Source organism: Musa acuminata, chromosome BXJ3-8 (assembly GCF_036884655.1).
Source record: "Musa acuminata AAA Group cultivar baxijiao chromosome BXJ3-8, Cavendish_Baxijiao_AAA, whole genome shotgun sequence".
NCBI classification, from domain to species: Eukaryota; Viridiplantae; Streptophyta; class Magnoliopsida; order Zingiberales; family Musaceae; genus Musa; species Musa acuminata.
The window spans coordinates 27,920,670-27,947,522 of NC_088356.1; the positions used below are offsets into that span (position 1 = coordinate 27,920,670).

A 26,853-nucleotide genomic window follows, 5' to 3' on the forward strand; every position below is an offset into this window, starting at 1 on the left:
TTCCAAAGAACAGGAAGGATATGGCACTCAAAACTTCAGAATGCCACTTGAGAGAAAACTCAAGTGATGAGGACTGTGATGATGACTTGGCACTTCTAACAAGAAAGTTTAAAAAGTTCTTTAAAAGAAACAAGTTTAAGAATGATGCAAAAAATAAACTTGAACCCAAAAAGGACCAAGTAATCTGCTATGAATGCAAAAAGCCGGGACACTACAAGAGTGATTGTCCCCAAGTCAAGAAAAGAACAACAAAGAAGAAGGCGCTCCAAGCAATATGGGATGATTCGAGCGCATCTGAGGAAGAGGAGTCCAACACCGAGCAAGTTGCTCATTACACCTTAATGGCCATCGAAGATGAGGTAACAAATTCAATAGATGCTGATTTATCTTTCGATGAATTATTAAATGCTTTCAATGACTTATTTGACGAATGCAAGAGTATAAGTAGAAAATATAAATTGCTGAAAAAGATGCATGATAGTCTTACTTGTGAGTTTGATAAGTTAAAAGTCGAACATCATGATAGTTTAAATTCATGTATCAAATGTCATGATTTAGAAACTTTGTAAAAAGAAAACCTGCTACTCAAGGACACCTTGAAGAAATTCGAGGTTGGTAGCAAGTCATTAAACATGATCCTTGCAAACAAGGGTCACATTCCAAAAAGGAGCGGAATTGGATTTGTGAGAAGTCCTCACCAAAATCCAACCACCTTCATAAAAGGCTCCATCTTACATGTTCAACACCAAACCAAGTGCAACTTTTGTTGCAAATCTGGACACAAGACACATTGTTGTCCATTCAAGAAAATAAGTCCAAACAAACTAATCTGGGTTCCTAAAGGAACCATGACAAATTCTATGCAACATGATAAGAAATGTAGATATATTTATGAGGCACCCAAAAGCAAATGGGTTCCTAAAGATCATCCCTTCCTATAAAAACATTAAAATTTTAGGCCGGAGCAAGAAATAATATTCTGCTCCTTGACTCTCGATGGTCAGAAACCAAGAATCAAAAAGGAACTCGCAACGCTTAAGTAACAAGTGGAAGTTATGAAATCACAAATACGATTTGGATACAACCTTATTAGAAACATATGATATCCAAATTCACATACCCCCTTGATCTTCAAAACCCGTTAACACTATCATCTACGAATTAATTCTTGTATCATGAAGAAACTAAATATGTCATGATCTTAAAAGGGATACCAAACAAACTATCAACATACGTATGCACGTTAAAAGATCTATCTTGATCGTACAAGAGCTTCTTCCTTAAATAAAAACTCATACGAAATCATGTAACAAACATTAATTGCTCTGAAACTCTCCTCAAGGCAAAGGCTCCCTGATCAAATCATATTAGGTGCTCACTGGCTGCAGGCGGTGGCACCTCTCCAGCTGGCGGTGGCACCTCCAGCTATCACGGGTTGCCAGAGGTTGCACCGCTCCAGCCAGAGGTGCAACCGCCCGCAACTCTGCCTTTTTAAACCCACACTAGGGCCGGCTATGGAACCGACCCCAACTCACTCCCATTTCCTCCTCTACTCTTCCAAGTCTCCTCCATTCCCATTTCACTCCTCTAAGCCTTCCAAATACCTCCCATTTCGGAGCAAAACATCAAGAATCCTTCCTTCTCTTGAAGATCTCACAAAGGTACTCTCTAAGAAGCTCTTAAATTCTGTTTTGTTCTTCATTTACTCTAGCTCATCATCATCCCTCTAAACAGCAGTAGTTATGGGATCTAGAAGATCCTCAAGGGACAAGGGAAAGAGGAGATTAGTAGAAGAGTTTGATTTCACTCTTTTCGATTCGAAATACCATGCTGAAAAATTTCCCTCTTTCGAACTTAGATGTATCAGTAAGGGAAAATACGTAGATCTAAATGAACTAAGAGACTTAGAGACCATCCAATGGTTTGCAAACCTAGGTCTACTTCCAATCTTGCAGATTAACGAACCCATCTATCCTAGGCTTGTTAGATTATTTTACAATAACATACAAATAGATGATGAAGGAAGGATGTCCACCTATCTTTTGGGACAACACATCTCAATCACTGATAGGTTCATTTGTGATATGATAGGCATTCCCATAAAAAGCATAGGACTCTACTTTAGAGGATCATGGGATGATGAAAGTATTGGAACATCCTATGTTGAAGCCTTAGGAACAATCTTTGCCAATCCTAACATAGCATTGGTTCCCAAAAGTTGTGAACATCTATTGCCTTTGAACACTAAGATACTTCATTATATCATGACTAGTATAATTCTTCCTAAACAATACCATCATGATGAAATAAGTCAACTAAAATTAGGAACTATGTACTCAATCATGAAGGGACATGACATCTGTCTTGGCTATCTTATTCAACAAAATATGTTAGAATTATCTAAGAAAGATATGATGCTCCCATATGGTGGTATAATCACTAGAATAATAAAAGCTTATGACATTCTAATATCACCAGAAGAAGAAGTAATGAAAGTAGATCGATTCAGCATAATAAACAAAAATCTACTTCACCGACTAAGATGTTACTATAGAAACGGTAACTGGGTTAGACTCCCTAGAAGGACTGATCACCCTCAATCTGAACCAGAACCGGAAACACCAGTATTTAGGGGTACTCAATCTCCTCCGACCCTTCCCTTTGAGGAAACACATCCAGTTGAGCAAACTCATACATCCATCGAAGAAATTGGGATTCGTATAGATCGATTCGAACAGAGACAAGAACGGATTGAACAAAGACAAGATCAAATCCTATCTGAGCTGCAGCAAATTCATAGTCAATTTGACTCCTTGTTTAGGCACTTTAATTTTCCACCTCATCAATGAACTTATTGAACACCTGTTGTTGTTGTAAAATTCTTATGATACTCACTTCTGATGTACTGGCTGTAAACATCTATTGTGGTAAAAGTTATCTCAGATTTTTATGGTATCATTACTGTTTGGTATGTGATGTGTCCAAATTAAGAATGTTGTGCTTTGAAACTAAAAGTTTTGAAAATCTTGTGTTTTGATTTCATTCGAAGAGAACTAGGAATGTTGATGTGTCCGAACAGATAAATTTGTTAAAATAATTTTCTTTCGGACTATATTGTATGATCAAATCACTTGATTTCCATGATTATATGTGAAAATCTGCAACAAAATCTTGTCCGAATGCATCTTATTTATGAAACAGATTTTCTCGTACACCTTCATGAAAATTGAGTTTCTGAAATAGATTTGATGAAGTGATTCATGTGTATGTATTCCATCCTGCAAAATCTTTACAATGGATTATAACACAAAGGGGAAGAAGTATTTAAAGCAATCTATGTAAAATTTCTCTATAAGCTTGCTATTATTATTTTCTGGTATCATAGTTACTATGCTTTTTGTTGATGACAAAGGGGGAGATATATATGAATTGATAAACACTGCCATGATTAGAAATACTATGAATGATGCTATAAACACTGCTATGATTATGCCATCCTTGCATCACCAAGAGATATATGAACATGTGCTAAAGTTTGCATTATGCCCTGAGTTGATATCTTATCATGTGAAGAAAATGCAAAACTTGCTAGAATATTTCAAATGTGTGCATCATGTAATAAGTTTCACATCTTTATATGATAATGTTCAAACTACATGATGAATAGTTACAAACACAATCATACAAACTTGTTGATGTATGTCAAACCCTGACATCATCCTTGAAGAGATACATCATGATGAGTATCACGATGGGAGTATTGATAAGTTTAACTGATCTAACTTATCAAAACGACACTTGAATTCTTAAGTCTTGAATTCAAGGTTGACTTATCTCAACGATGGCATATAGACAGGGGGAGTTAAGGATAACTCCATTATCAATTGATTGTCATCATCAAAAAGGGGGAGATTGTTGAATCTCGGATTTTGATGATGAAGTCAATTGTCATTTGTTGTCTAATCTATGTGTTGAGATAAGTGTGCAGGATTAACTACGATGAAAGATAGACAAGCAGCAGGAGTTGCGCCGGAGTCAAGTTCATGATCACGTTGGGAGTTCGAGAGTTCGACGGAAGTTCGGACGGTCGTCGGAGGTTCTGCGAGAACAGATCCGAGAAGTCCAGAAGCTTGCCAAGCGAAGCTCGTCGGAACTTGCCAAGTGGATCGTCGCAAAGTCCAGGAGTTTGCCGGAAGTCCGCAGGAGCATCACCGAGGGTTCATCGGATGATCGATGGAAGTTCGCCGGAAACTCGCCGGAAGGAGCGATTGACGCACCGAAGCAAAGCTGCAGAAATTGTCTTAGATTTAATCGTAGTTAGCACGTTGATTAAGTTGGAAAATGGGAGGTGATCCCATTGGCTTAATCTTGGGGCAATTGGGCCCCTGAAAGACTGAAATTGGGCCGAATGGAATGAACCATTCGGACCCTGATTGCACCAGGAGGTGCAACCGCCCAGGCCAGGAGGTGGCACCGCCTGGGCTAGGCCTTCCAGCGAGACTGGGCGGTGCAACCTCCCCAGCCGGGAGGTGGCACCGCCTGAGCTCAGTCTTCGAGCTAGACTGGGCGGTGCAACCTCCCTGACAGAGAGGTGGCACCGCCTGAGCTCAGTCTTCGAGCAAGACTGGGCGGTGCAACCTCCCTGGCAGAGAGGTGGCACCGCCTGAGCTCGGTCTTCGAGCTCTGCCAGGCGGTGCAACCTCTCCAGTCAAGAGGTGCAACCGCCTGATCCCAGAATTCCGGGATTTGATTGTTTTGAGCTCCAAATTTGAATTGGGTTGGGGCCTATAAATTCCCCACCCATTCAGCACTGAAAAGATACAGACCTACACCGAAATCTTGATCTTTTCTGTGATTCTAAGAGCTCAAAAGTGTTGTAAAGCTTTTAAGTCTCCTCCTTCTGTTCTTCAAGTTTTCAGTTGTAAAGTGAGGAGAGAAAGGTCTGTAAAGGTTGTCTCCTGAGCCTGTCAAAAGGAGAGAAACTGTAAAAGGGCAGTTTGGCCTTCGCCTATTGAAGGAAGGCCCCTAGTTGACGTCGGCGACCTCGTCGGTGGAGGAAGCCAAAAGTGGAGTAGGTCAAGGCTGACCGAACCACTCTAAATCTCTGGTTTGCGTTTATTTTTTAGCATTTTATCATTACTGCAAACCTCCTTCATTACTACTGCTCTCTGCGCTTTCACGAACAAGTTCTAAGTGCTGTTCTTCCGAATCTGCATTCAGACGTAAATTCGTATTTTCGTACATTACAGTTTACGTTTACGTTTGATTCTGCAGAACTGTCTTCCGTGCTTTTACGAACGAGTTTCTTTGCAGTTTACACTTACATTTTGATCCTATTGATAACTGCAAACTGTCCTCTACAATTTTACGAACGAGTTTCAACATTTAGACGTAAAACTGCATTTAGACGTAAATCGGCTTTCCTCGCACAATCATCATATCTCAGTTCACGTTTACGTCTTGATTTCAACTGCATACTGCCTTCTGCGATTATACAAACGAGTTTCAAAGTTCAGACGTAAATCTGCGTTTAAGACGTAAATCTGCGTTTAGACGTAAATCTGCGTCTAGACGTAAATCTGCGTTTAGACGTAAATCTGTTTTTTGCAGATTACTTTTTGAGCTGTACAACAGCAGCACATTGTCTTTATACTTCTGCTTAAACTGCTCCTAGACGTAAACTGTGTTTAGACGCAATCTGCGCTTAGACGCAATCTGCGTTTAGACGCAATCTGCGCTTAGACGCAATCTGCGCTAAGACGCAAACTGCGCTTAGACGCAATCTGAGTTTAGACGCAATATGCATTTAGACGCAAACTGCGTTTAGACGCTAACTGTGTTTAAATGTAAACTGCACTTAATCATAAGTAATCTTAGAATCGGCTTTTGCATCAAAATAGTCTTTATCGAACGAATGCAGCTTTCGTTTTTTAATCGCTGAAAAATATCCGCTGCACTAATTCACCCCCCCCCCCCTCTTAGTGCTCTCGATCCTAACAGTGGGATGAACTCGAATTATGATCCCTCCATGTGTGACCTCTGCCAATACATCGCAGGGTCTCTTCCACCTTCAATTTTATTCGCTCCTTTGGCAATCGACCTTCATCCACCCACTCTTGGGTCACACCTAGATGAAGTACCTGTCTAGTACAGTCCATCGCCTAGTAGCTCCCGAAGTCCCCCGACTTCACTGCAATTAGTGCACCATTGTCTGGATCCTGGGCCTCTGCCCCTACCAGCATAATTTTCGCCATGCACTGCTTCATGGCAACTTGAATGGCAACACTGTGGCATATTCTTCAAGAGTACCCGCCTCCGTGTCCTCTTGCCCCATGCCAAGGCCTTCTAAACCCAACTTCACCTTTGCAACTTGAGTCGCCTTAGTTCCTCCATCAAATGCTTTTCCGAGATAAGGTGCATATGCCCATAAGCTCTCTTCGTCTTTGGCACCATGCAAGATGAGTCTGCTCCGGGCAAATGAAGGACCCATGGAACAATATAATCCTACTCTTGCCTCAGCAAGAGTTCATGTCCTTGACCTCTGTCCAAGGAAAGCACTATGCCTCCGCTCCATGTTCCATCTTCTATGCTGGCTCCCTTCATGCGGCTTGGATACTTCGCCAAGTTACACCCAAGTTGCTCCACTCCTCATTTTTGCATTGAGTTGATGGTGGCCCTCGCGCCCACCATTCCATGGGTCAGCCCTCCCTTGAGTCTGATCTTCATATCGACTCTAAGTGTGCCTTCATTTGTGTTGATTTGGGTTACTCCCCCACTTGATCTCGCAATGCATCCACCAATGCATTCTCTCGAGCGAGATCATGCGATGACTCCTCGCCGCTTGCTCAGTCCATTAAGCTTCGTGGAGTTATTGTTTGTTGAGGTACTCCTCCTCAACATGTGAGGTCCGTCCCACATGATTCTTCCTTTGGAGAGCCGAGACTTATTCCTCCTGGATAACTGTCCCGTTGGAGCAATATCTCTCTTCGTTTCGAAGACCACCATCCCCTTGGACTACTCCAATTTGCTAAATAAACTATGCATTGTTCTGCCTCCTGCAAACGCACTTGTTAGATTGCAACTCCACGTCAATACAGCCCTCGCTGCACCACTCTAGGCCTAGCAATATGCTGAATTCGTTGCACACTTCAGCCTCCTACGGACGTATCCTTCACATGCCGAAGAGAAAGTTTCAATGCTCCATGGTGCCAAGTTTCGATCGCCTTAGGATGGCTACAAACATTCCATCGTCCGCATACAAGCCCATGTATGAGTATCGAATTCTTTGAGTTAGCAATTCCCCTCACCTCTGTGAGCTTTGCACAACTCTTACGGTCGCTGAGCAACTCATTCTACCTTGCATGGTCTCATCCTTTACCAAGCGCCTTGCTTGCCTTGAGCACCATCAAGTATAGTTGTCAACATTGAGCCATAGTTCAAACTCAACCATCGCAACCTTTGTACGCTCCGTATTCTTCCAAGCTTGCTTGTTCTCGTGGTGCCTCTTGCGTGAAGGGTTGGCCATTCCTCTGAATGTCAATCTCAGATACCCGCTCCTCCGAGCGACTTCTTTTCCCTATATCTCCATACCCGTTTTCCCCCACACGGTCGTGCGTGTACTGACTGCCCTCAACTCAGCCCCGCTAGGTCCCCCACATTTGCATGCTATGTGTTTTTTTGAGTGTTTATCCCGCTCTGATACCATCTATCATGGGCTTAGCTGGTTTTGCCTAAGTCATGCGGCACCCTTGCGTGTCGGTCCGTAAAGGTCAGCCTCCCCGAAGCCTCTCATGGTCCCTTAGGACCCACAAAAGAGAAAACGAGTTAGAGAAAATGCCTCACTCAGGATCCACAAGCAAACATTCCAAGAAACACTTCATAGACAATGCAAATTACAAATAGACTTTATAAGCTCTGAATAGTTGCACAACAAAGGATCAAAATGGTCCACTACAGAACGAGAATCCCTCACAAGTGTCCACATGACACAACCTTTATTTACAAGCCTAAAGCGGCCACCAAACCCAATTAGAATGAACATACCAAAAGACACGGACATACATAAGCATTACATCGAACATTTTATTTAGAAGTTTGTCCGTGATAGAACGTTTGGACTTCCGATGAACTCTCAAACTCCCAACATGATCTCGATCTTGACTCCGGCGTAACACCTGCTTCAAGTCTTACTACCATCGTAGTTAATCCTGCACACTTTTCTTAATATATAGATTAGATCAAACAAATTATAATTGACTTCATCATCAAAATCCGAGATTCAATAATCTCTTCCTTTTTGATGATGATAATCAATTGATGACGGATTTAACCTTAACTCCCCCTATATATATGTCATACTTGAGAAAAGTCAATTTTGAATTAAAGACCTTTGAAATTCAAGAGACATATTGATAAGTTAAGTTCATTTAAACTTATCAATACTCACATCATGATTTCTATCATGATCTAACTTTTTCAAAATTATGTCAAGGCTTGACATCCATTTTCAAGTCTAATATTTCAAATATTTAAGGATGACAAACATAGCAATTCGCAAGATATCAATTTGTAAAATTATAAGTTAAGCTCTAAATATCTTATCATAATGAAAAAAAATTGACATGCAAACATTTCAAGTGTAAAATTACATACATTTATCATTAATTTATCACATTTTGGTATTTTTTCTCCCCCTTTGTTATCAACAAAAAGGAGAACGATTCAACAATAAATGCAAGTGTGGTAAAAATTCATGTCATATTTCAAATTGTAAAGAAATTCATACAAATCATATTTCAAGCATTCATGACATGATATCATTCAAAAGTTCTCACATTAAAGGTTATAAATATTTAACGAGATGGCTTCCATCATCTTCTCCCTTTTTATTTTTCATTAAAACTTTGCATGAAGAAGGAAAGTAAGGAGGAAAAACCATTGAGAACCAATTTTGAATGGAGTTAACGATAAAAGAGTTTCATTAAATCATGCTTCATTTTTCACAAGGATCAAGATATTTATGTGAAATTAAATCCTTGTAAGTGTTCATCAAAACAAAATTCTTCCTTCGTTAAGAAAGAATTCATGTGAAAGAATTATCATATCAAATCCATTTCTCAATTAAAAATTCACAAGAGATAAATCCATGAGAGATGCATTTGTCAATGACATCTATGTATCAAAAATCATAAAATAAACTTGATATGACATAGACTCATGAAAGCTCCATTCAAGAAATACATTAAGTGAAAGATAGTTCGGAAAGAAAATATACATCAAATTTATGCATTTATAAAGTGTTTTGTCATAGCTTTTCATCACTACTTGCATGAGGCAAAATCATTAGTGCTTTGTAGTACTCAAAGATTAAGAATTCGATGTATGATTAAAACTTCTTAATATTCAATCATAATCATAAAAGTAAACACGATATTGAGGCACACAATCTTATCATCATATAAAATTCGCATTATAAAATTATCAGCACAAAATTTAAATGAGTGATCAAAGAATCAAGAAAGTTCGAAAACGAAATTTAACAAATTCATGCATTCAGACATATTAATATTCTTAACTCTCTTATAATAAAATCAAATTATTTTTCACTTAAAAGGCTTTGTAAAAATATCGACTAATTGATGTTTTGTATTAATAAACTCTAGGTTTGCATCATGATTAGTGACATGATCTCGTATAAAGTGATGCCTAATATCAATATGTTTTGTTCTAGAGTGTTGAATGAGATTCTTTGTTAAACATATTGCGCTTGTATTATCACATTTTATAGGGATATTTTTAAGATGAATCTTATAATCCTCTAAAGTGTTTTTCTTCCACACAACTTATGCACAACATGCACTAGCTGCAATGTACTCTACTTCGGTTGTAGATAGTGCAACCGAATTTTATTTCTTGGAAGTCGAAGAATCAAGTGCGTGTCCTAAAAATTAATATGTTCCTGAAGTGCTTTTTCTATCTAGTCTACATCCAGCAAAATCCGCATAGCATAAGCAATTAGCTCAAAGTTTTTAGATTTTGGATACCATAATCCTAGATTTGTGGTTCCTTTAAGATATCTAAGTATTCTCTTAACTGCTTTAAGATAGGATATCTTAGGATTAGATTGAAACCTAGCACAAAATCCTACATTAAACATGATATCCGGTCTAGTTGCGGTGAGGTAAAGTAAACTTCCTATCATACCCCTATAAGCTTTTTGATCAAAGCTTTCTCCACTTTCATCAATTTCTAACTTAGTGGAAGTGCTCATAGGAGTGTTGATAGCTTTTGAGCTATCCATATTGAACCTTTTTAGCAAATCTAAAGCGTATTTTGTTTGACTAAGAAAGATATCATTACTTAGTTGTTTGATTTATAAGCCTAAAAAGAAGGTTAATTCTCCTATCAAACTTATTTCAAATTCAAGACTCATACTTTTAACAAATGATTCACAAAGAGATTCATTCGTGGAACCGAAAATAATATCATCAACATAAATTTGAACAATAAAAAAATTATTTTCAAAATTTTTGATAAACAATATAGTATCGATCTTGCCTTTAGAGAAATATTTTTAATAAAAAATGAACTAAGTCTCTTATACCAAGCCCTATTAAATCTCGGATTTTGATGATGAAGTCAATTGTCATTTAGTTATCTAATCCGTATATTGAGATAAGTGTGTAGGATTAACTACGATGGCAGTAAGACATGCAGCAGATGTTAAATCGGAGTCAACACCAAGATTACGTTGGGGGTTTAAGAGTTCGTAGGAAGTCCGGACGGTCGTCGGAGGTTCTATGGGAATAATCCAAGAAGTCCAGGAGCTTACCAAAGAAGCTTGTTGGAACTCGCCATGAGGATCGTCGCAAGTCCAGGAGTTTGCCGGGAGTTCATTGGAGCATCGCCAAGGGTTCGTCGGATGTTCGCTAGAAGCTCGTTGGAAGAAGCGATTGACGCACCGAAACACGATCTATAATATTGATGTCTTAATTATCATAGTTAGCATGTAGATTAAGTTAGGATTGAGAGGTGATCCCATTAACTTAATCTGGGAGCCAACTAGGCTCTTGGCAGACCCAAATTGGGCTGAATGGATCAACCCATTTGGTGGTGTCGGCGGTGGCACCGCCTAGGAGACTTGGTCTCCTAGGAGTTCTAGGCGGTAGTATCGCCCCTGTCAGGCGATGGTACCACCGCCAGTTATTACTACCAGCGGTGGTACCGCCCGTGTCAAGTGGTGGTACCGCCTAAGCTCGATCTCCGAGCAATGTTAGGTGGTAGTACCGCCCAGACTGTTGTTACTCAAAGAAAAATAAGGACCATAGAAACCCAAATCAAAAAGGCTCATGTTATTTGCAAAATTTTGAAAGCCAACAATAGACACATTGGAAACTAAAGGCGGTTGGTCATAGGTTATTTGATAGGGACATCGAGATAACCAAACAGATTGGTGTACTGTATACCTGTTCGTATGATAGAGACGGCTGGTCTTATAGCTGCTCGTATAGGGACACTAGGGATACAGTGTAAGTGCTAATTGGAGAATAAGTTCATTAATTGATCTGCTCACGGAATGCTGAATGGTTGATGATACCTCATTATCAAACAATGATTTTGTCATCCTAATAGTGTATATGGTCCTTGACTTGAGACACTAAGGATGCCCTATATGAGTACTCTACTTTTTAATATCGGATTGATAAATCTAGAAGTTCCAGATCAAGTACATCCGGTTATCGAAAGTGTTAACCAACCTTATGAGGGCTATTGAGTGTTGATAGAAGATCATTTGCTCCCGGTATTATAAAAAGAATATCTCATGTGTTCTTGCTCAAACAAAACCCCAGCCAGGGTCATTCGGATTGAGAGAAAAAGAGTTCTCCGGGAGAATTTGATTAAAGCGAGATTCGAGTAGAAACTGTATGGCCCTGATAACACTATGCCCAATATATGATCTTTGAGATTTTAAATAGATGAGGGACTATAGGTATATGGTAACTGACGATAGATAGGTCCAATAGATTAGATTTCTTTGTATCGTCTGGGAACTATGGCATAGTGGCCTAGTACATCCGTAGTCGATGAGTTGAGTGAATTATTTTGGAGATAATAATTCATTGAGCTAGAAGGAGTTCTGATAGGTATAACTCATGGCTAGCTCGATATTTGGCCTAGAGGGTTATACACATATAATAAGTGTTGCAACGAGTAAAGGTTCGAATATAAGATATCCATTGGAGCCCCTATCTTATTGGATATCCAATAAGCCCTTTAATTATTAGATCATATGGATGAGATTCAATAAGAGCCAATGAGAGATAATTGGGTAAAGACTCACTAATCTAAAAGGCTTGGATAGTTGGATGGAGATCCAATACCCAATATGGTACGATCCATTAGGGTTAAGTTGACAAAGGGCTCTATAAATAAGAGAACTAAAAGGCCATAGGTTGGGGTTTTTTGGTTGCCACATCCTATTCTCCTTTTCCCTTCTCCTCCTCACCCTGCAGCCCTTATTTGGGGCGTGTAGATTGTCAGAAGAGGTAGCCCATTCTTAATTACGTGGTGCACATAAAAAAGAGATTTGGATAGCGATTCGAGGAGCATCTTTGTAGCCCCTGCTATGTGAATCACCACTAGAGAGGAGGATAGTTGATCTCCTTCATCCTCTCCCATAGATCTGTAGGAATTCCAAAATATACGATCTCCTTAGGTACAATAATTATCTTCAAACAAAGCCTAGCCTTGGCTATTATATTCTCAGAATTGAGAAGAGAAGAAAAGATAAAAGAGTATGTTATTGCTACCATAGCCTTTGTACATTATAGTCCATCCTTCCTACTATAGCCTTCTTCCTTGAGTTCAAATAGCCAAAGCTCCACATCAAAGCTTCTCTACTTGTTGCTAGAAGTCCTCAAGACCTACTACCTATTATTTAAACATCAAGAGGAGGTTTCAATAGTGAGAGAGAAGAAGATCGAAATTGTCATCGACAATGATACGCAAACTACCAATAGCACTCAAGTGCTATCCAAAGACAATAAATATTCTTACACATCTTATTTGATTATTTTATTCTATTATTTTAAATCTTATAATTAGTATCTTGATTTTATAAATAATAGATGTTATTTACTTTTTATTTTATCGAGTCAACTAATCATTGCATCTAAACTCTATACGGATCACGATAATAATATATTTTTTATTATGCAAAATATCACATAATAAATTAATATTTAATTTGATTATTATAAATTTCACAAGTTAAAATGACCATCTAGGTACATTTATAAAGTTTTGATATTCATCTAACTCCGATTAGACTTGACTAAAATTAAAACGAAATATACGGTGCAAGGCAACAGTGGAGAGCATTGCATAAATAGTGATTGTATACTCGACCAAAAAAAAAAAAAAAGAGAGAGAGAGAGATAGATACAGACTTCGAACACATGATGTGTTTTTGTATCATCACAAAGATTTTGATTGGATTATCATAAATTACGAGAAGACTTAAGTTATTATGAAATGATTTAATCTAAATAAGTCAGATGTTGTCTCTGAACTGATGTATGAAATTAGAGATTCCTTTTTAGTTCTAATGGGGGATGGGAACTGTGCTTACTTTTCTAGCGAAGACTCTCATTGCAGAAACATTGTACTGTTGCTATTTTCCCCTGATTTTGATTGAAGATAAATATGATCATGCATGAGTGCAGATGATCAGGGCATTTCAGAGTGGTCACAAATTAATATATCTTTTCTTATGTAGCAACAACCAAGCTATGCAAATTAATTTTTATCCCAAGAGAATCGACAAAGCTAGAAATAATTTGAACTAATGCCGAGCCACTGGATTTTAAATCTCTATTTCATGTTTCAAATAAGATTTTCTTTTGGAATATCAATATCCTCGGTGTTTTGGACTTCAATATCCATCATCAAATTCTACATATATGAATATTATTCTGTGTAAAATAGTGCGTGCAGAATGTGTTTTGAGTGTACTTGACTAAAATAATAGGGATGAGTAATGAGTGTATTCCTTTTGAGAAAAGCTTAGCTAGTAATAAATAGTGACTTATTGAAATTTTTTTATCCCTTTCTTCGTTTGGTCAAACTGCACCTTAAACTTTGTAGAAATAGTGGGTTCCTTCTCCTTTCCTCCAAGTCTTCCTAAGACATTATACTAATAAAAAAGATAACCCTAAACATCCACTATTATCTTTTTGGCTCCAAAGAAGGTCAAGCCCTAATTTTTTTAGTAGTAAACTTATCTTTCATTTCAGTCATCAAGAAAGCTTAAAAATGCAGATTCAAACTTATATTTCCTTTTCCAGAGTATTGAGATTAAAGCAACTGTTTGCTTTATAAACTTGATTGTATAATTGGTAGGATTAGTATGCATTATGTCATCATCGGATCATTAAATTCAAGCAATTGTTTTATGTATGTGAAATAATTGAAGGAGTAGCATGGAGTAAATCCACCTGCAATCCATCAAACCCAAACACACAAGGGATATGTGCTGAGGAATCCCTTGATCAATGATCAAGGCAAAGGACAATACTTCCTTCCTTGTTGACACAACAATGGTTCCCCTTCCCCACTATGAATATCTTCCCTTGCTCCTCTCATCCCACCCCCCACCCCTCCCATCCTGCTCACCCTCCACATTTCATGGCTTCCATCCATCAACCCAAAGAATCGACCACATTCCTTCTCTTTCTTCTCCTTCTGAGCTTTACAGACCTATGTATTGCCTCAAGGAAGCTATCCTCTCTCTACCAACCTCCCCCTACCATCCTCACCTACCACAGAGGAGCCTTGTTGGAGGGAAACATCCCAATCTCCGTCCTGTGGTATGGGAAATTCTCACCATCACAGAGATCAATTATCACCGACTTCCTCCTCTCCCTGACTCCCCCACACCGCCCCACCACCTTCGCCATCATAACACCCACTGTCTCCAAATGGTGGAGAACAGTCGACTACTACGTCCAAAAGGCCGGGAAGAGGAAGACCCATGTGTTGCTCACCAACCAAGTGTTAGACGAGGGGTACTCCATGGGTAGGCTTCTGAGGAGGTCCGACGTCTCGGAGCTGGCGCGCAGACTGGGCGTCATGGCGGGCGGGGTCGCCCTCGTGCTCACGGCCGCGGACGTGGCCGTGGAGGGGTTCTGCTCCGCTGCCTGCGGGATGCACGGATCCGTCGCCGCGGGCTCTGCTCGGTCCGCGTACATATGGGTGGGCGACTCCGTGAGCCAGTGCCCGGGACAGTGCGCGTGGCCGTTCCACAAGCCAGCCTACGGGCAGCAGGGACAGCCCCTCGGCGCGCCTAACGGAGACGTGGGGCTCGACGGCATGGTGATCAACTTGGCGACGCTGTTGACCGGCTCCGTCACGAACCCGTACGGCGGCGGATACTTCCAGGGCGATCGGGACGCGCCGGTGGAGGTGGCTGCTGGGTGCCCAGGCGTCTATGGCGAGGGCGCATACCCTGGCTATGCTGGGAAACTGAGGGTGGACGTGAAGACGAAGGCGAGCTATAACGTGGAAGGAGAGAAGGGGAGGAAGTATTTGGTGCCGGCTTTGTTGGACCCGATTAGCAACTCTTGTTTGCCTATGGTTTGATTGGATTTGTGTTTGGGTTGAGTTATCTTGTACATATTTGTGTCAGCTACAATGTTGTTATGTATCGCAATTTGCCAGACAACTACACTTTGCAGAGCAGTGAGTGAATCATCATGCTATAGGAACAACATATCAAACAGGAGCTTGTCTCACTGTCTCCTTGTCAACTCCTCCACCAGCCTTTCAAGGTTGACCGAGGAAGAGCCCCCCGGGCCAATGGCTTTTCTTGCCCTCTCTTTCCATTCCAATGCTCTCTTTCTCATCTCTCTCCCTTTGTCCCCTGTCATCACCTCCCTTATGCACCCCTCCACCTCCCCCCTCCTCGCGTTGCTGCCGATCTCCGTACCCATCCCCCATTTGGTGCACAAGTACCTGCAGTTGGTTTGCTGCTCGGCGAAGAATGGCCAGCATATCATCGGCACGCCCTCGCTGATGCTCTCCAGCGTCGAGTTCCACCCGCAGTGCGACAGGAAGACAGCCGTCGCGGGGTGGCTTAAGACCTCCTCTTGGTTGCACCACCCCACCAACAGCCCCCTCCCTTCTACTTCCGCGGCAAACTCCTCCGGCAGCACCGCCGCCTCGCCTCGCACCATGTCGGGCCTCACCACCCACAGGAACGGGTACCCGCTGCGCGCCAAGCCCCACGCGAACTCGAGCAGCTGCTCCGCCGTCACTACCGTGATGCTCCCGAAGTTGACGTACAGGACGGAGCCATCAGCCTGGTCGTCCAGCCATTTTATGCACTCGGTATCTTCCTTCCACAGGTTACCGGAGATCGAGGTGAAGGCGGTGGTGGCGATGGACGAGACGGGGCCGACGGAGTAGAGGTTGGGGAACTTGGAGCGGATCCTGTACAGCACGGGGCCCTCGAGGTCGTCGAAGGTGTTGAGGATGATACCGGCGGCTTGGGGAGCGTCATGCGCGGCACGCCTCGCCATAATGCTCAGCATTACGTCGTCGGGGTCGGTGGTCCGGACGAAAGACGGCAGGTCCCGGAAGCGGATGTTCTCGAGGCCGACGATCCAGTCGATCGGAGTATCGAGATACCCGTTCGTCAAGAAGCTTTCATCTGCGTGAAGGCATATCATCAAATATGATTCTTTGGGTGATGCAGATCGATCATTTGGCTCGAAATCTTACCTTTGAGAGGCGTGTAGCCTCTCCTGACGAGCTCACCAAAGTGAAAGTAGCTCCAACAGCCACATGCACTATGTGTGAAGAAGAGCAAGACAGGAACCCCGAAGTCCTCATCCACGGTGAAGGACATAGCCCCATCGGACACGATGCATGTGACGGGGGGCACGTCGGCCGCGCGGCTCAGCCTCGCCATGAGGTCTCTGAATGGGGCCAGGCAGGTGGCCCTGGTGGAAGCGCACAGCGCCGGCACATCCTGCGTGTTGTTCTCGTCCGACGACGGCGGCAGGCCGTCGGGGATGGTCTCGAAGCGGAAGCCGTCGAGGCCTGCGGTGGCCCAGTCGGGGCCTCGGGACAGGGTGAGGCGGCGGTGGTTGTACTCGGTGTTGACGAAGGTGATGTGGAAGCCCCTGGCGTGGAGTAGCTTGGCCAGCTTCAGGTGCGGATTGATGTGGCCTTGCGCCGGGAACGGGACGACCACCGCGTGGGGTCTAATCTCCGTGAAGGCAGCCATTTCTTTAGGCTTTGTGCTCTATCTTCTTCTCGTGGCCGCCTTGGCTTTGCACATTAAAGCTGTCAATCTCAGAAGAACACAAAAGACAGGCTGGAACTGCAGTACTATTTTACATTATTTTTAGGTATGAACAACATGTCGTCATTTGTGTTGTCAGTTTCATAACGTTTACATATGAATTCATTAGTGCATTTGACGTATAACAAATATAGTAGATTTAATTCATATAATTATTTTATCCTGACACACATAAAACGACGGGGGTGGTGGCGCAGTTGGTTAGCGCGTAGGTCTCATAGCAGAAAAGAGTAATCCTGAGGTCGAGAGTTCGAGCCTCTCTCACCCCACAGTTTTTTAAATCATGCATTAATTATAAATCATGATATTTTATAAATATAAACTATCATTTAATAATTTTCTCTTACAATAATATGAAATCAGATCTTTATTTCTTCGTACTGTCGTAATGTAAAAATGTTTTACTACAGAATTGAACATTTCACTGTACTATGCATAATTACATGATCTATATACAGTACGATATTGCAATCCCTATATGCTTCATAGACTTGTGGTTTACAACAAAAATCCAGCACCGACTTCAGATTACTTCTTCTCAACTGAATCGTAACATCCTCTGGGGCGTCAATAAATTCGCAAACAACACAAGATCTTACTCTGTAGATTCCCAAATAATATTGTGTAGCTAACAAATCCTAGTAAGCAAAGGACTAGAGAACTATGCCTAGTAGATGTCTCTTACAATAGATTCGGTGGTCAGCTGTTGTCGATCTAGTATCCTTTTACCATACAACGAAGAAGCCAAACAAAGAGGAGCGTGGAGTGAGGACCCAGCTCACACCTCTCTCAAGGTGCGAGGAGACGCTCCTTCAGCGGCGGCCAAAGTGACAGGACAAGATCTTGATAGGCAGGATTCCCTTTGGACTCCGTCTTTGATTTTGGCCGTGTAGACTGATGAAAGAAACAAGTTAGATCTCAACGCACACCCAATGACTCATAAGGCATATAATATAATAAGAAAACAAATCTAACAAGAAACAACATTTTTTAAATTTTTGATCCCATCAAAATTACTAGAAGGGAAGAACAATCAGCACTCAATTTTCCCTTTATTTCCTCCGAACAGAAGATGAAAAAGCGAAGAACAAGCACATTCATTCATGAATAAAGATTAAAAAGGAATCCAGCAAACATAGAAAAAGTCCATGGGTTTCTAAAAGTTGGAGTTTTGCTTAATCCGGGAAGGTAACAGTACTAATTGATCCAGAAACTGTTGCTTGATCCGAAAGCAACAGTTTTTTTTTTTTGGGGGGGGGGGGGGGGGGGGGGGGGGTTCAAGTGCTTTCGAGAGACTTCAAGTGCTTGTCAGGGCACATTTATAGTTCGGAGTTGTGCTTTGAGTGAATCCTCCATAGAGTAAGCGGACTATGTCTCCGACTCGAGTATGGTTGTCTCGTGGCACGGCGGGATGCTGAACTCCACTATAAGGGGTATTGGCCCTTCGGGAGCCATCTTAGCTTGTCGAGGGTATTCCTGGGGCATCGACAGGGAGCTCGCAAGGGGTGATCTTGGAGGACACAGGGCGAGCGAGTGTTGGATTGCTGGTCGTAGTGCCGGAGCTACCTATTGCGCCAGCTAGTGCAAGAGAGGGGCGATCACCTACATTATGCCGATGAGTGTCTACACTTGATGGGTGAGACAAAAAGGTGTCGGATGGGACAAGTAGATGCCCCACGTTTGGCCCTGAAGGGGAAAGGTCGGGGTCGTTGAGTAGACACCAATAAAGTCCCGAGGGTTTGCATTGAGGTGGAGGCGTCTACCTATTAGGAGGTGGGAGTTGTCCTTCTTGCTCGAATAAGTTGGGTGCCAGAGGGGGTGCCTCCTCGCTGGAGCGCTCGTTGGGAGGAGTCATGGATGGATGTTCTTGCGACATTCGGGCCCTTTTTCTAGTGCCAAAATATTGTTGCCTTAGTGCCATTGATTGGAGAATCAACATGGTCTAATCCGATCCCGAAGGTGTAGATCCATCCTAGGGACTCGTGCCAAGGTGGGAGTGCGACTCGAGTGAGCAACTGAGATAGCAAGTGGACTCCCAAAGTGTTACAGGCTCTTAGTGACTAACTCACGATCATCTCGAGGAGCAGTTTGTTTATTAAAGGAAGCTTGAGGTTGTCCCGAGGTGCACCTTGGCTTTGCTTGGAAGTGCTTAGCATCGCCCTGAGGTGCTCCTTAGATGCATCGGGGTCTTGCACAAGCAGTCAGCATCGGGGGATGTCCCAACCCGACCCTTTTGATGCTTAATTAGTAGAGTAGGTGGAGGAGATTTAATAGAGCTCAGAAAAGTTTAGATAGAGCTCACTTGCCTCTATTTAGCCCAGGGGCTTAGGATTTATAAATGAACAATTAGTGGTATGAGGCCATTGATGGGTTAAGGTATCTCTTACCCTACTTGAGGATCATTGATGATAGTAGCTGATGAGTGCATCCTCCGAAGGATAATATTAGAATAAGACGACCATGATGATTTGCTTTGCTAAGGCTCTTGGCCCGTCTAGGACAAGCAAGGGATGAACCTTTGCACCGTTCGTTTGAAAGATAGGACTGGGGAAGTTGTGCCATACCATCTGGTTTTAATACATGTGTGCAAGCCTTCCCCTAACTACAATTGAAGATGTCAATGGGCGAAGATGAAAAGTAGGCCTTTATGACATTTTCTTAGGTATTGAGATAGGCAGGGGCTGACAGCTATAGAGGATTAGTGTAAGTCACCTATAATTGTGCTTAAGCGGCTTCCACAGCCTAAGTGATGAGGTGAGTTGGCATTATTGTCATTTTCTCTATCAAGATTATTTTTTGAAAAAAAGAAATATATAGTCATGCAATTGTAAAAAGACTTTTTGAGCAATAGCTCATATTTTATAAGGCTTCCCTCTAGCCATTACCTCCCTTTCTCTTCTCTGTAAGGTTGTCGCCTCTCTCTTTAGGCTATTGCTGCCCACACAACCCCCCCCCCCCCCCACCTCTTCTCTCTCTCTCTCTCTCTCTCTCTCTCTCTCTCTCTTTCTTTGCTATCTAGGACTACCGACTCTTTTACAGTTTCTATGACTACCGACTCCCAGACTCGTAACCAAATGAAGTCTTCTGAATTTGAGTTTAACTCAAATGGACTTCGACTTGTAGTTAAATTCGATCGATCTTGGAATTGAGTTTGAATTCACCCCATCTTGGACTTCAACTTGGACTTTGTATTAGCCGAGTGGACTTGAGCTGAGTCGATAATCTTTGATCATGGCTCCCTGACGATTCAACTCTTCTTGAATCTAAAATTGAAGATGAAAAAACTCTGCTTTGTTTTTTTACAGAATTGATGGCTTCTCCTACAATAATATGAAATCAGATCTTTATATCTTCATACTGTCATAATGTAAAAATGTTTTACTACATTGAACATTTCACTGTACTATGCATAATTATATGATCTATATACAGTACAGTATTAATCCCTATATGCTTCATAGACTTATGGTTTATATATCTTAATGACTGATAGGGATGATTTTATCCCATGCTAGTTCATCTGTCATAAAGGTCAACACCTAAGTAGGGCTCCAAGTTATCAGTCTCAAAATGGTGTCGTAGTATGTCTCGATGTGCCCCACATCAATAACCGGCAATAACCGCCTTTATCTAGATCAAAGATCAAAATGATCAAGTGGCTAATCCTAAACCAGCTAATAAGAAATTCTAAGGATCAAGTATAAAAAGAAACTCATCAGCTCACGCTGGAGGGCACTCTACACACTAACTCAGTCATACAACTTACATTACTATCTTTTCCCCTCCACAAACTTAAGTATCGGAAGGGCTACGCTGGACAACTCTCAGTGCCAGCCAACCCCTGACGCTAGCTTGTCATGCAGGATCGTCGGCCATCCAAAGACGCCCGGACTACTCAGCCCTCTGGGAGGAACCTTACAACTAGGAAGACCCTATTGAATCTCAGATTTTAATGATGAAACCAAGTGATAATGTTTATGATTTGATCTACGTTTTGAGTGACAAAAGAAGCTTCAATTAGGGAGAGACAATTAAAGCAGGAAGAATCATGTTGGGCCGGAGAAAAACATGTCAGAAGATTGGACGTCGAGTCGAAGGATCGATCGACGTATCGATAGAAGGCTTCGGGCCATGGGTTCGAGCATTGGGCAAAGAAGAGCAAAGATTGCACTAAAGAAATCGGAGTTGTGGAAGTCAATTGACCGATTGGGCAATAGGCCGCAAGAGAGGACGATGCACCAAATAATCAAATAAAGCATTAATAAACTAATGATATATTGGACAACACTTGATTCAAGCTTTGTAATAATTGTTTATATCGAAGTAGGTTTTAAGTGTGCAGGATTAACTATGATAGCAAGACATAAAGCAAAATGAAGTCTCAGAGTCAAGAATGAGATTTTGTTAGGAGTTCAAGAGTTCGTCGGACGTTCATCAGAAGTTCTGTTGGAATTGACCAAGAAGTCCAGGAGCTTGCCAACGAAGCTCATCGGAACTCGCCAAGAAGATCATCGTGAGGTCCAGGAGCTTACCGGGATTCTGTTAGAATATTGCTGAGAGATTGTCGGAAGTTCGCCGGAAGCTCACCGGAAGAAACCTAGACTTATAAACTTATTCGGGTTAGTAAATGTCTTAAAATTCATAGTTAGTACATAATTAGGTTAGAATTGGGCTAACTCAATTAGGAGCCAATTAGGCCCAAGTTTGGGCTATGTTGGGCCAAGTAGAAGGTCCAAACAGTGACCCAACAGGTGGCACCATTGTGGTATAGTCTCCGAGACTGTGTCAGGTGGTGGTATTGTCAGACTGGGCGGTGGTACTACCCAGTGTCAATGCTGTAGGTGATGGTACCACCCAGCATAGGTGGTGGTACCGTTAGGACCCCGAAAATCAGGGATGAGACCCTTTTAGGCTCCAAGTTTGAATCCACTTGAGGCCTATAAATACCCCTCTCATCCCTGGTTAATATACATAAGCACATAGAATTTAAAAGTGGGAAAATACTATAGTAAACACTTGAGAGATCCCCTCCTCTAATTCTAAATTTAGAATTCTGTTTAGAGAGGAGTGAGTGCTTGTAAAAGGTTATCTCCTAAACCTGTGAAAAAGGAGAAGAGGGGTATAAAAGGGTAGTTGATCTTCGCCTATTGAAAGAAGATCAGTAGTGTAAGCTGGTGGTCTCGAGTGAAGAGGAATCGGGAGTAGATGTAGGTCACGATGATCGAACTACTATAAAATAGGTTTGTATTTCCTTTTGAGCAATTTACCTTTACTGCAAACTGCTTTACATTCTTATTGCTTTCACTATGCTCTCTTATGCTTTCAAGTTAATATCTTTCCGAAATGAGTTTAATCAAAATGATAGATTTTAGAATTGATGTTTTTACCACTGCACTAATTCACAGCCCCCCTCTTAGTGCTAACTCATTCCTAACAGTTGGTATAAGAGCCACGTTGTTTCTCATTTGGTTTAACACCCAAGAGAAATGACTTTTTTCGGCTTTCAAGAGGGCTTTCTATCGTTTGTCCTCCTATGTTCAATGGGATGGACTACACTTATTGAAAAACTTGAATGAGAGTTTTCTTGCTTTCTATTGATTTAGATTTATGGAATATTATTGAAAATAATTTTTAAAAGTCTTCTACTCCAATGAACGAATGGAATGATTTGGAGAAGAAAACTTTTTCTTTGAATGCTAGAGCTATGAACGCTATATTTTGTGCCTTGAGTAAAAATGAATTTAATCGAGTTTCTATTTACGAAACGACTTTCGATATTTGGCACACTCTTGAAACCACACACGAAGGCACTAATAGAGTAAAAGATTCGAAGATTAATATTTTGATGCATGATTTCGAGTTGTTTCGAATGAAGTCGAGTGAAACTACTATTGACATGTACATATACTTTACGGTTGTCGTCAATAGTTTAAAAGCTCTTAGCAAATATTTTTTAAATTTTGAATTTGTTAACAATATATTAAGATCCCTCCAAAGAATTGGGATCCAAAAGTAACTACAATACAAGAGGCAAAAGATCTCATTAATTTTCCACTTGAAGAACTTTTTAGTTCATTGATAACATATGAAATGACGCACAATGCACATGATGAACATGATGAACAAAACGAACATGAGAACAATCTTCCAAAGAACAGGAAGGATTTGACACTTCGAATACTAGAATACCACTTGAGTGATAACTTAAGTGGTGATGATGATGACTTTGAACTTCTCACTATAAAATTTAGAAAGTTCATGAAACAAGAATTAAAGAAGAAAAATGAACTTAAAAAGAAGACGTTTTTAAAGAAGAAGAAGATGACTTGGGACAAATCGAGTACCTTCGAAGACGAGGGACAAACCGATGAATACGAAGTGGCGAACTTCGCTTTGGTGACTGTCGACAATGAAGTAAACAACTCAAACGAAACTCCTTTACTTTATTTTAAAATTACTTGATACTTTTTTATGAGTTATTTTTAAATTAGTTAGTAAAAAATAAAAAAATATAAAATATAAAAAAATTATATCATCCTTCTTTTTTATTTTAAAAAATGATCTTGAAAATTACATATTTTATGATAAAGGAATAAAATATTAGATTTAAATCTAATAATAATCTTATATATGTTTTTAAGAAGAAATAATGTATATCTTGATGATTTCCGTATTTCCTTTTGATTTTAATTCAAGATGCTTTATGTTCGATGAAACCATGCTTGATGATTTGATGATGTAATAATAAAATGATGATTTGAAATTATGTATGCTGATCATGCATGTAATGATGATTTTATATTTTGAAATTATGCATGATGATTAATCTTTGTCGTAATGAAAGTTGCTTTTCGATTTTAAACATGATGTATGGTTTTCAAGAATGAGATTTTGTGGGGACTTCAAGAATTCATCGGACGTTCATCAGAAGTTCTACTGGAATTGACCAAGAAGTCCTGGAGCTTACTAAAGAAGCTCATCAGAACTCGCCAAGAAGATCATCGTGAAGTCCAAGAGCTTGCCAGGATTTTGCTAGAACATTGCCAAGAGATTGTCGGAAGTTCGCTGGAAGCTCACCGGAAGAAACATAGACTTACAGACTTATTCAGCTTAGTAAATATCTTAAAATTCATAGTTAGTACATAATTGGGTTAGAATTGGGCTAACTCAATTATGAGTTAATTGGGCCCAAGTTTGGGCTATGTTGGGCCAAGTGGAAGGTCCAAACAGTGACCCAACAAGTGGCACTATTGTGGCATAGTCTCCGAGACTGTGTCAGGTGGTGGTATCGCCAAACTGGGCGGTGGTACTACCTAGTGTCAATGGTGCAGGTGATGGTATCGCCCATCATAAGCGGTGGTACTGCTAGGACCTCGAAAATCAGGGATGAGACCCTTTTAGGCTCCAAGTTTGAATCCACTTGAGGCCTATAAATACCCCTCTTATCCCTGGTTAATATACACAAGCACATAGAATTTAAAAGTGGGAAAACACTATAGTAAATACTTGAGAGATCCCCTCCTCTAATTCTAAATTTAGAATTAGAGGAATGAGTGCTTGTAAAAGGTTATCTCCTAAACCTGTGAAAAGGAGAAGAGGGGTATAAAAGGGTAGTTGATCTTCGCCTATTGAAAGAAGATCAGTAGTGTAAGTCGGTGGTCTCGAGTGAAGAGGAATCGAGAGTGAATGTAGGTCACAATGATCGAACCACTATAAAATAGGTTTGCATTTCCTTTTGAGCAATTTACCTTTACTGCAAACTGCTTTACATTCTTATTGCTTTCACTATGCTCCCTTATGCTTTCAAGTTAATATCTTTCCGAAATGAGTTTAATCAAAATGATAGATTTTAGAATTGATGTTTTTACCACTACACTAATTCACACCCCCCCTCTTAGTGCCGACTCATTCCTGACAGTTGTATCAGAGCCACGTTATTTCTCATTTGGTTTAACACCCAAGAGAAATGACTCTTTTCGGCTTTCAAAAGAGCTTTTCTATCGTTTGTCCTCCTATGTTCAATGGGATTGACTACACTTATTGAAAAACTTAAATGAGAGTTTTCTTGCTTTCTATTGACTTAGATTTATGGAATATTATTGAAAATAATTTTTAAAAGTCTTCTACTCCAATGAACGAATGGAATGATTTGGAGAAGAAAACTTTTTCTTTGAATGCTAGAGCTATGAACGCTATATTTTGTGCCTTGAGTAAAAATGAATTTAATCGAGTTTTTATTTACGAAACAACTTTCGATATTTGGCACACTCTTGAAACCACACACACGAAGGCACTAATAGAGTAAAAGATTCGAAGATTAATCTTTTGATGCATGATTTCGAGTTGTTTCGAATTAAGTCGAGTGAAACTACTATTGACATGTACATCTACTTTACGGATGTCGTCAATAGTTTAAAAGCTCTTGGCAAATATTTTTCAAATTTTGAATTTGTTAACAATATATTAAGATCCCTCCAAAGAATTGGGATCCAAAAGTAACTATAATACAAGAGGCAAAAGATCTCATTAATTTTTCACTTAAAGAACTTTTTAGTTCATTAATAACATATAAAATGACGCACAATGCACAAGATGAACATGATGAACAAACCGAACATGAGAACAATCTTCCAAAGAACAGGAAAGATTTGACACTTCGAACACTAGAATACCACTTGAGTGATAACTTAAATGGTGATGATGATGACTTTGAACTTCTCACTATAAAATTTAGAAAGTTCATGAAACAAAAATTAAAGAATAAAAATAAACTTAAACAGGAGAAGTTTTTAAAGAAGAAGAAGACGACTTGGGACAAATTGAGTACCTTCGAAGACGAGGAGCAAATCGATGAATACGAAGTTGCGAACTTCGCTTTGGTGACTCTCGGCAATAAAGTAAACAACTCAAATGAAACTCCTTTACTTTATTTTGAAATTACTTGATACTTTTTTATGAGTTATTTTTAAATTAGTTAATAAAAAATAAAAAAATAAAAAATGTAAAAAAATTATATCATCCTTCTTTTTTATTTTAAAAAATGATCCTAAAAATTACATGTTTTATGATAAAGGAACAAAATATTAGATTTAAATATAATATTAATCCTATATATGTTTTTAAGAAGAAATAATGTGTATCTTGATAATTTCCGTACTGCCTTTTGATTTTAATTCAAGATGCTTTATGTTTAATGAAACCATGCTTGATGATTTAATGATGTAATAATAAAATGATGATTTGAAATTATGTATGATAATCATACATGTAATGATGATTTTATATTTTGAAATTATGCATGATGATTGATCTTTTGTCATAATGAAAGTTGCTTTTCGGTTTTAAACATGATGTATGGTTTTCATATGAAAAACTTGAGCATACTTATATGAAATCAATCACATAAAATGAAACACATAAAAAAAAAATGTATTGTCATTGGAATTAAAATGATAAATCAAACCTTTTATTTAAAGAAGCCTTATGTT

At 40.2% G+C, this 26,853-nt stretch overlaps 2 protein-coding genes and 1 non-coding gene across 3 annotated transcripts; 2 read left to right on the forward strand and 1 right to left on the reverse strand.

The window, feature by feature from the left end:
- The first annotated feature begins 14,660 nt into the window (after positions 1 to 14,660).
- On the forward strand, positions 14,661 to 15,774 carry LOC135645210 (protein PHOSPHATE-INDUCED 1-like). Its single transcript, XM_065163377.1, has one exon. It carries the CDS (start codon positions 14,686 to 14,688, stop codon positions 15,637 to 15,639), a length of 954 nt encoding a protein of 317 aa, XP_065019449.1. The 5' UTR covers positions 14,661 to 14,685; the 3' UTR covers positions 15,640 to 15,774.
- On the reverse strand, positions 15,646 to 17,374 carry LOC135645209 (7-deoxyloganetin glucosyltransferase-like). The gene is made up of 2 exons (XM_065163376.1): positions 16,780 to 17,374; positions 15,646 to 16,708 (listed from the first exon to the last, which is right to left on the reverse strand). The coding sequence occupies exons 1-2, from the start codon at positions 17,285 to 17,287 to the stop codon at positions 15,789 to 15,791; spliced, it is 1,428 nt and encodes a 475-aa protein (XP_065019448.1). The 5' UTR covers positions 17,288 to 17,374; the 3' UTR covers positions 15,646 to 15,788.
- A 173-nt stretch (positions 17,375 to 17,547) lies between these two features.
- TRNAM-CAU (transfer RNA methionine (anticodon CAU)) lies at positions 17,548 to 17,634 on the forward strand. The gene is given in 2 exon segments: positions 17,548 to 17,585; positions 17,599 to 17,634. It is a non-coding gene; the product is annotated as a tRNA-Met (tRNA).
- The last annotated feature ends 9,219 nt before the right edge of the window (positions 17,635 to 26,853 follow it).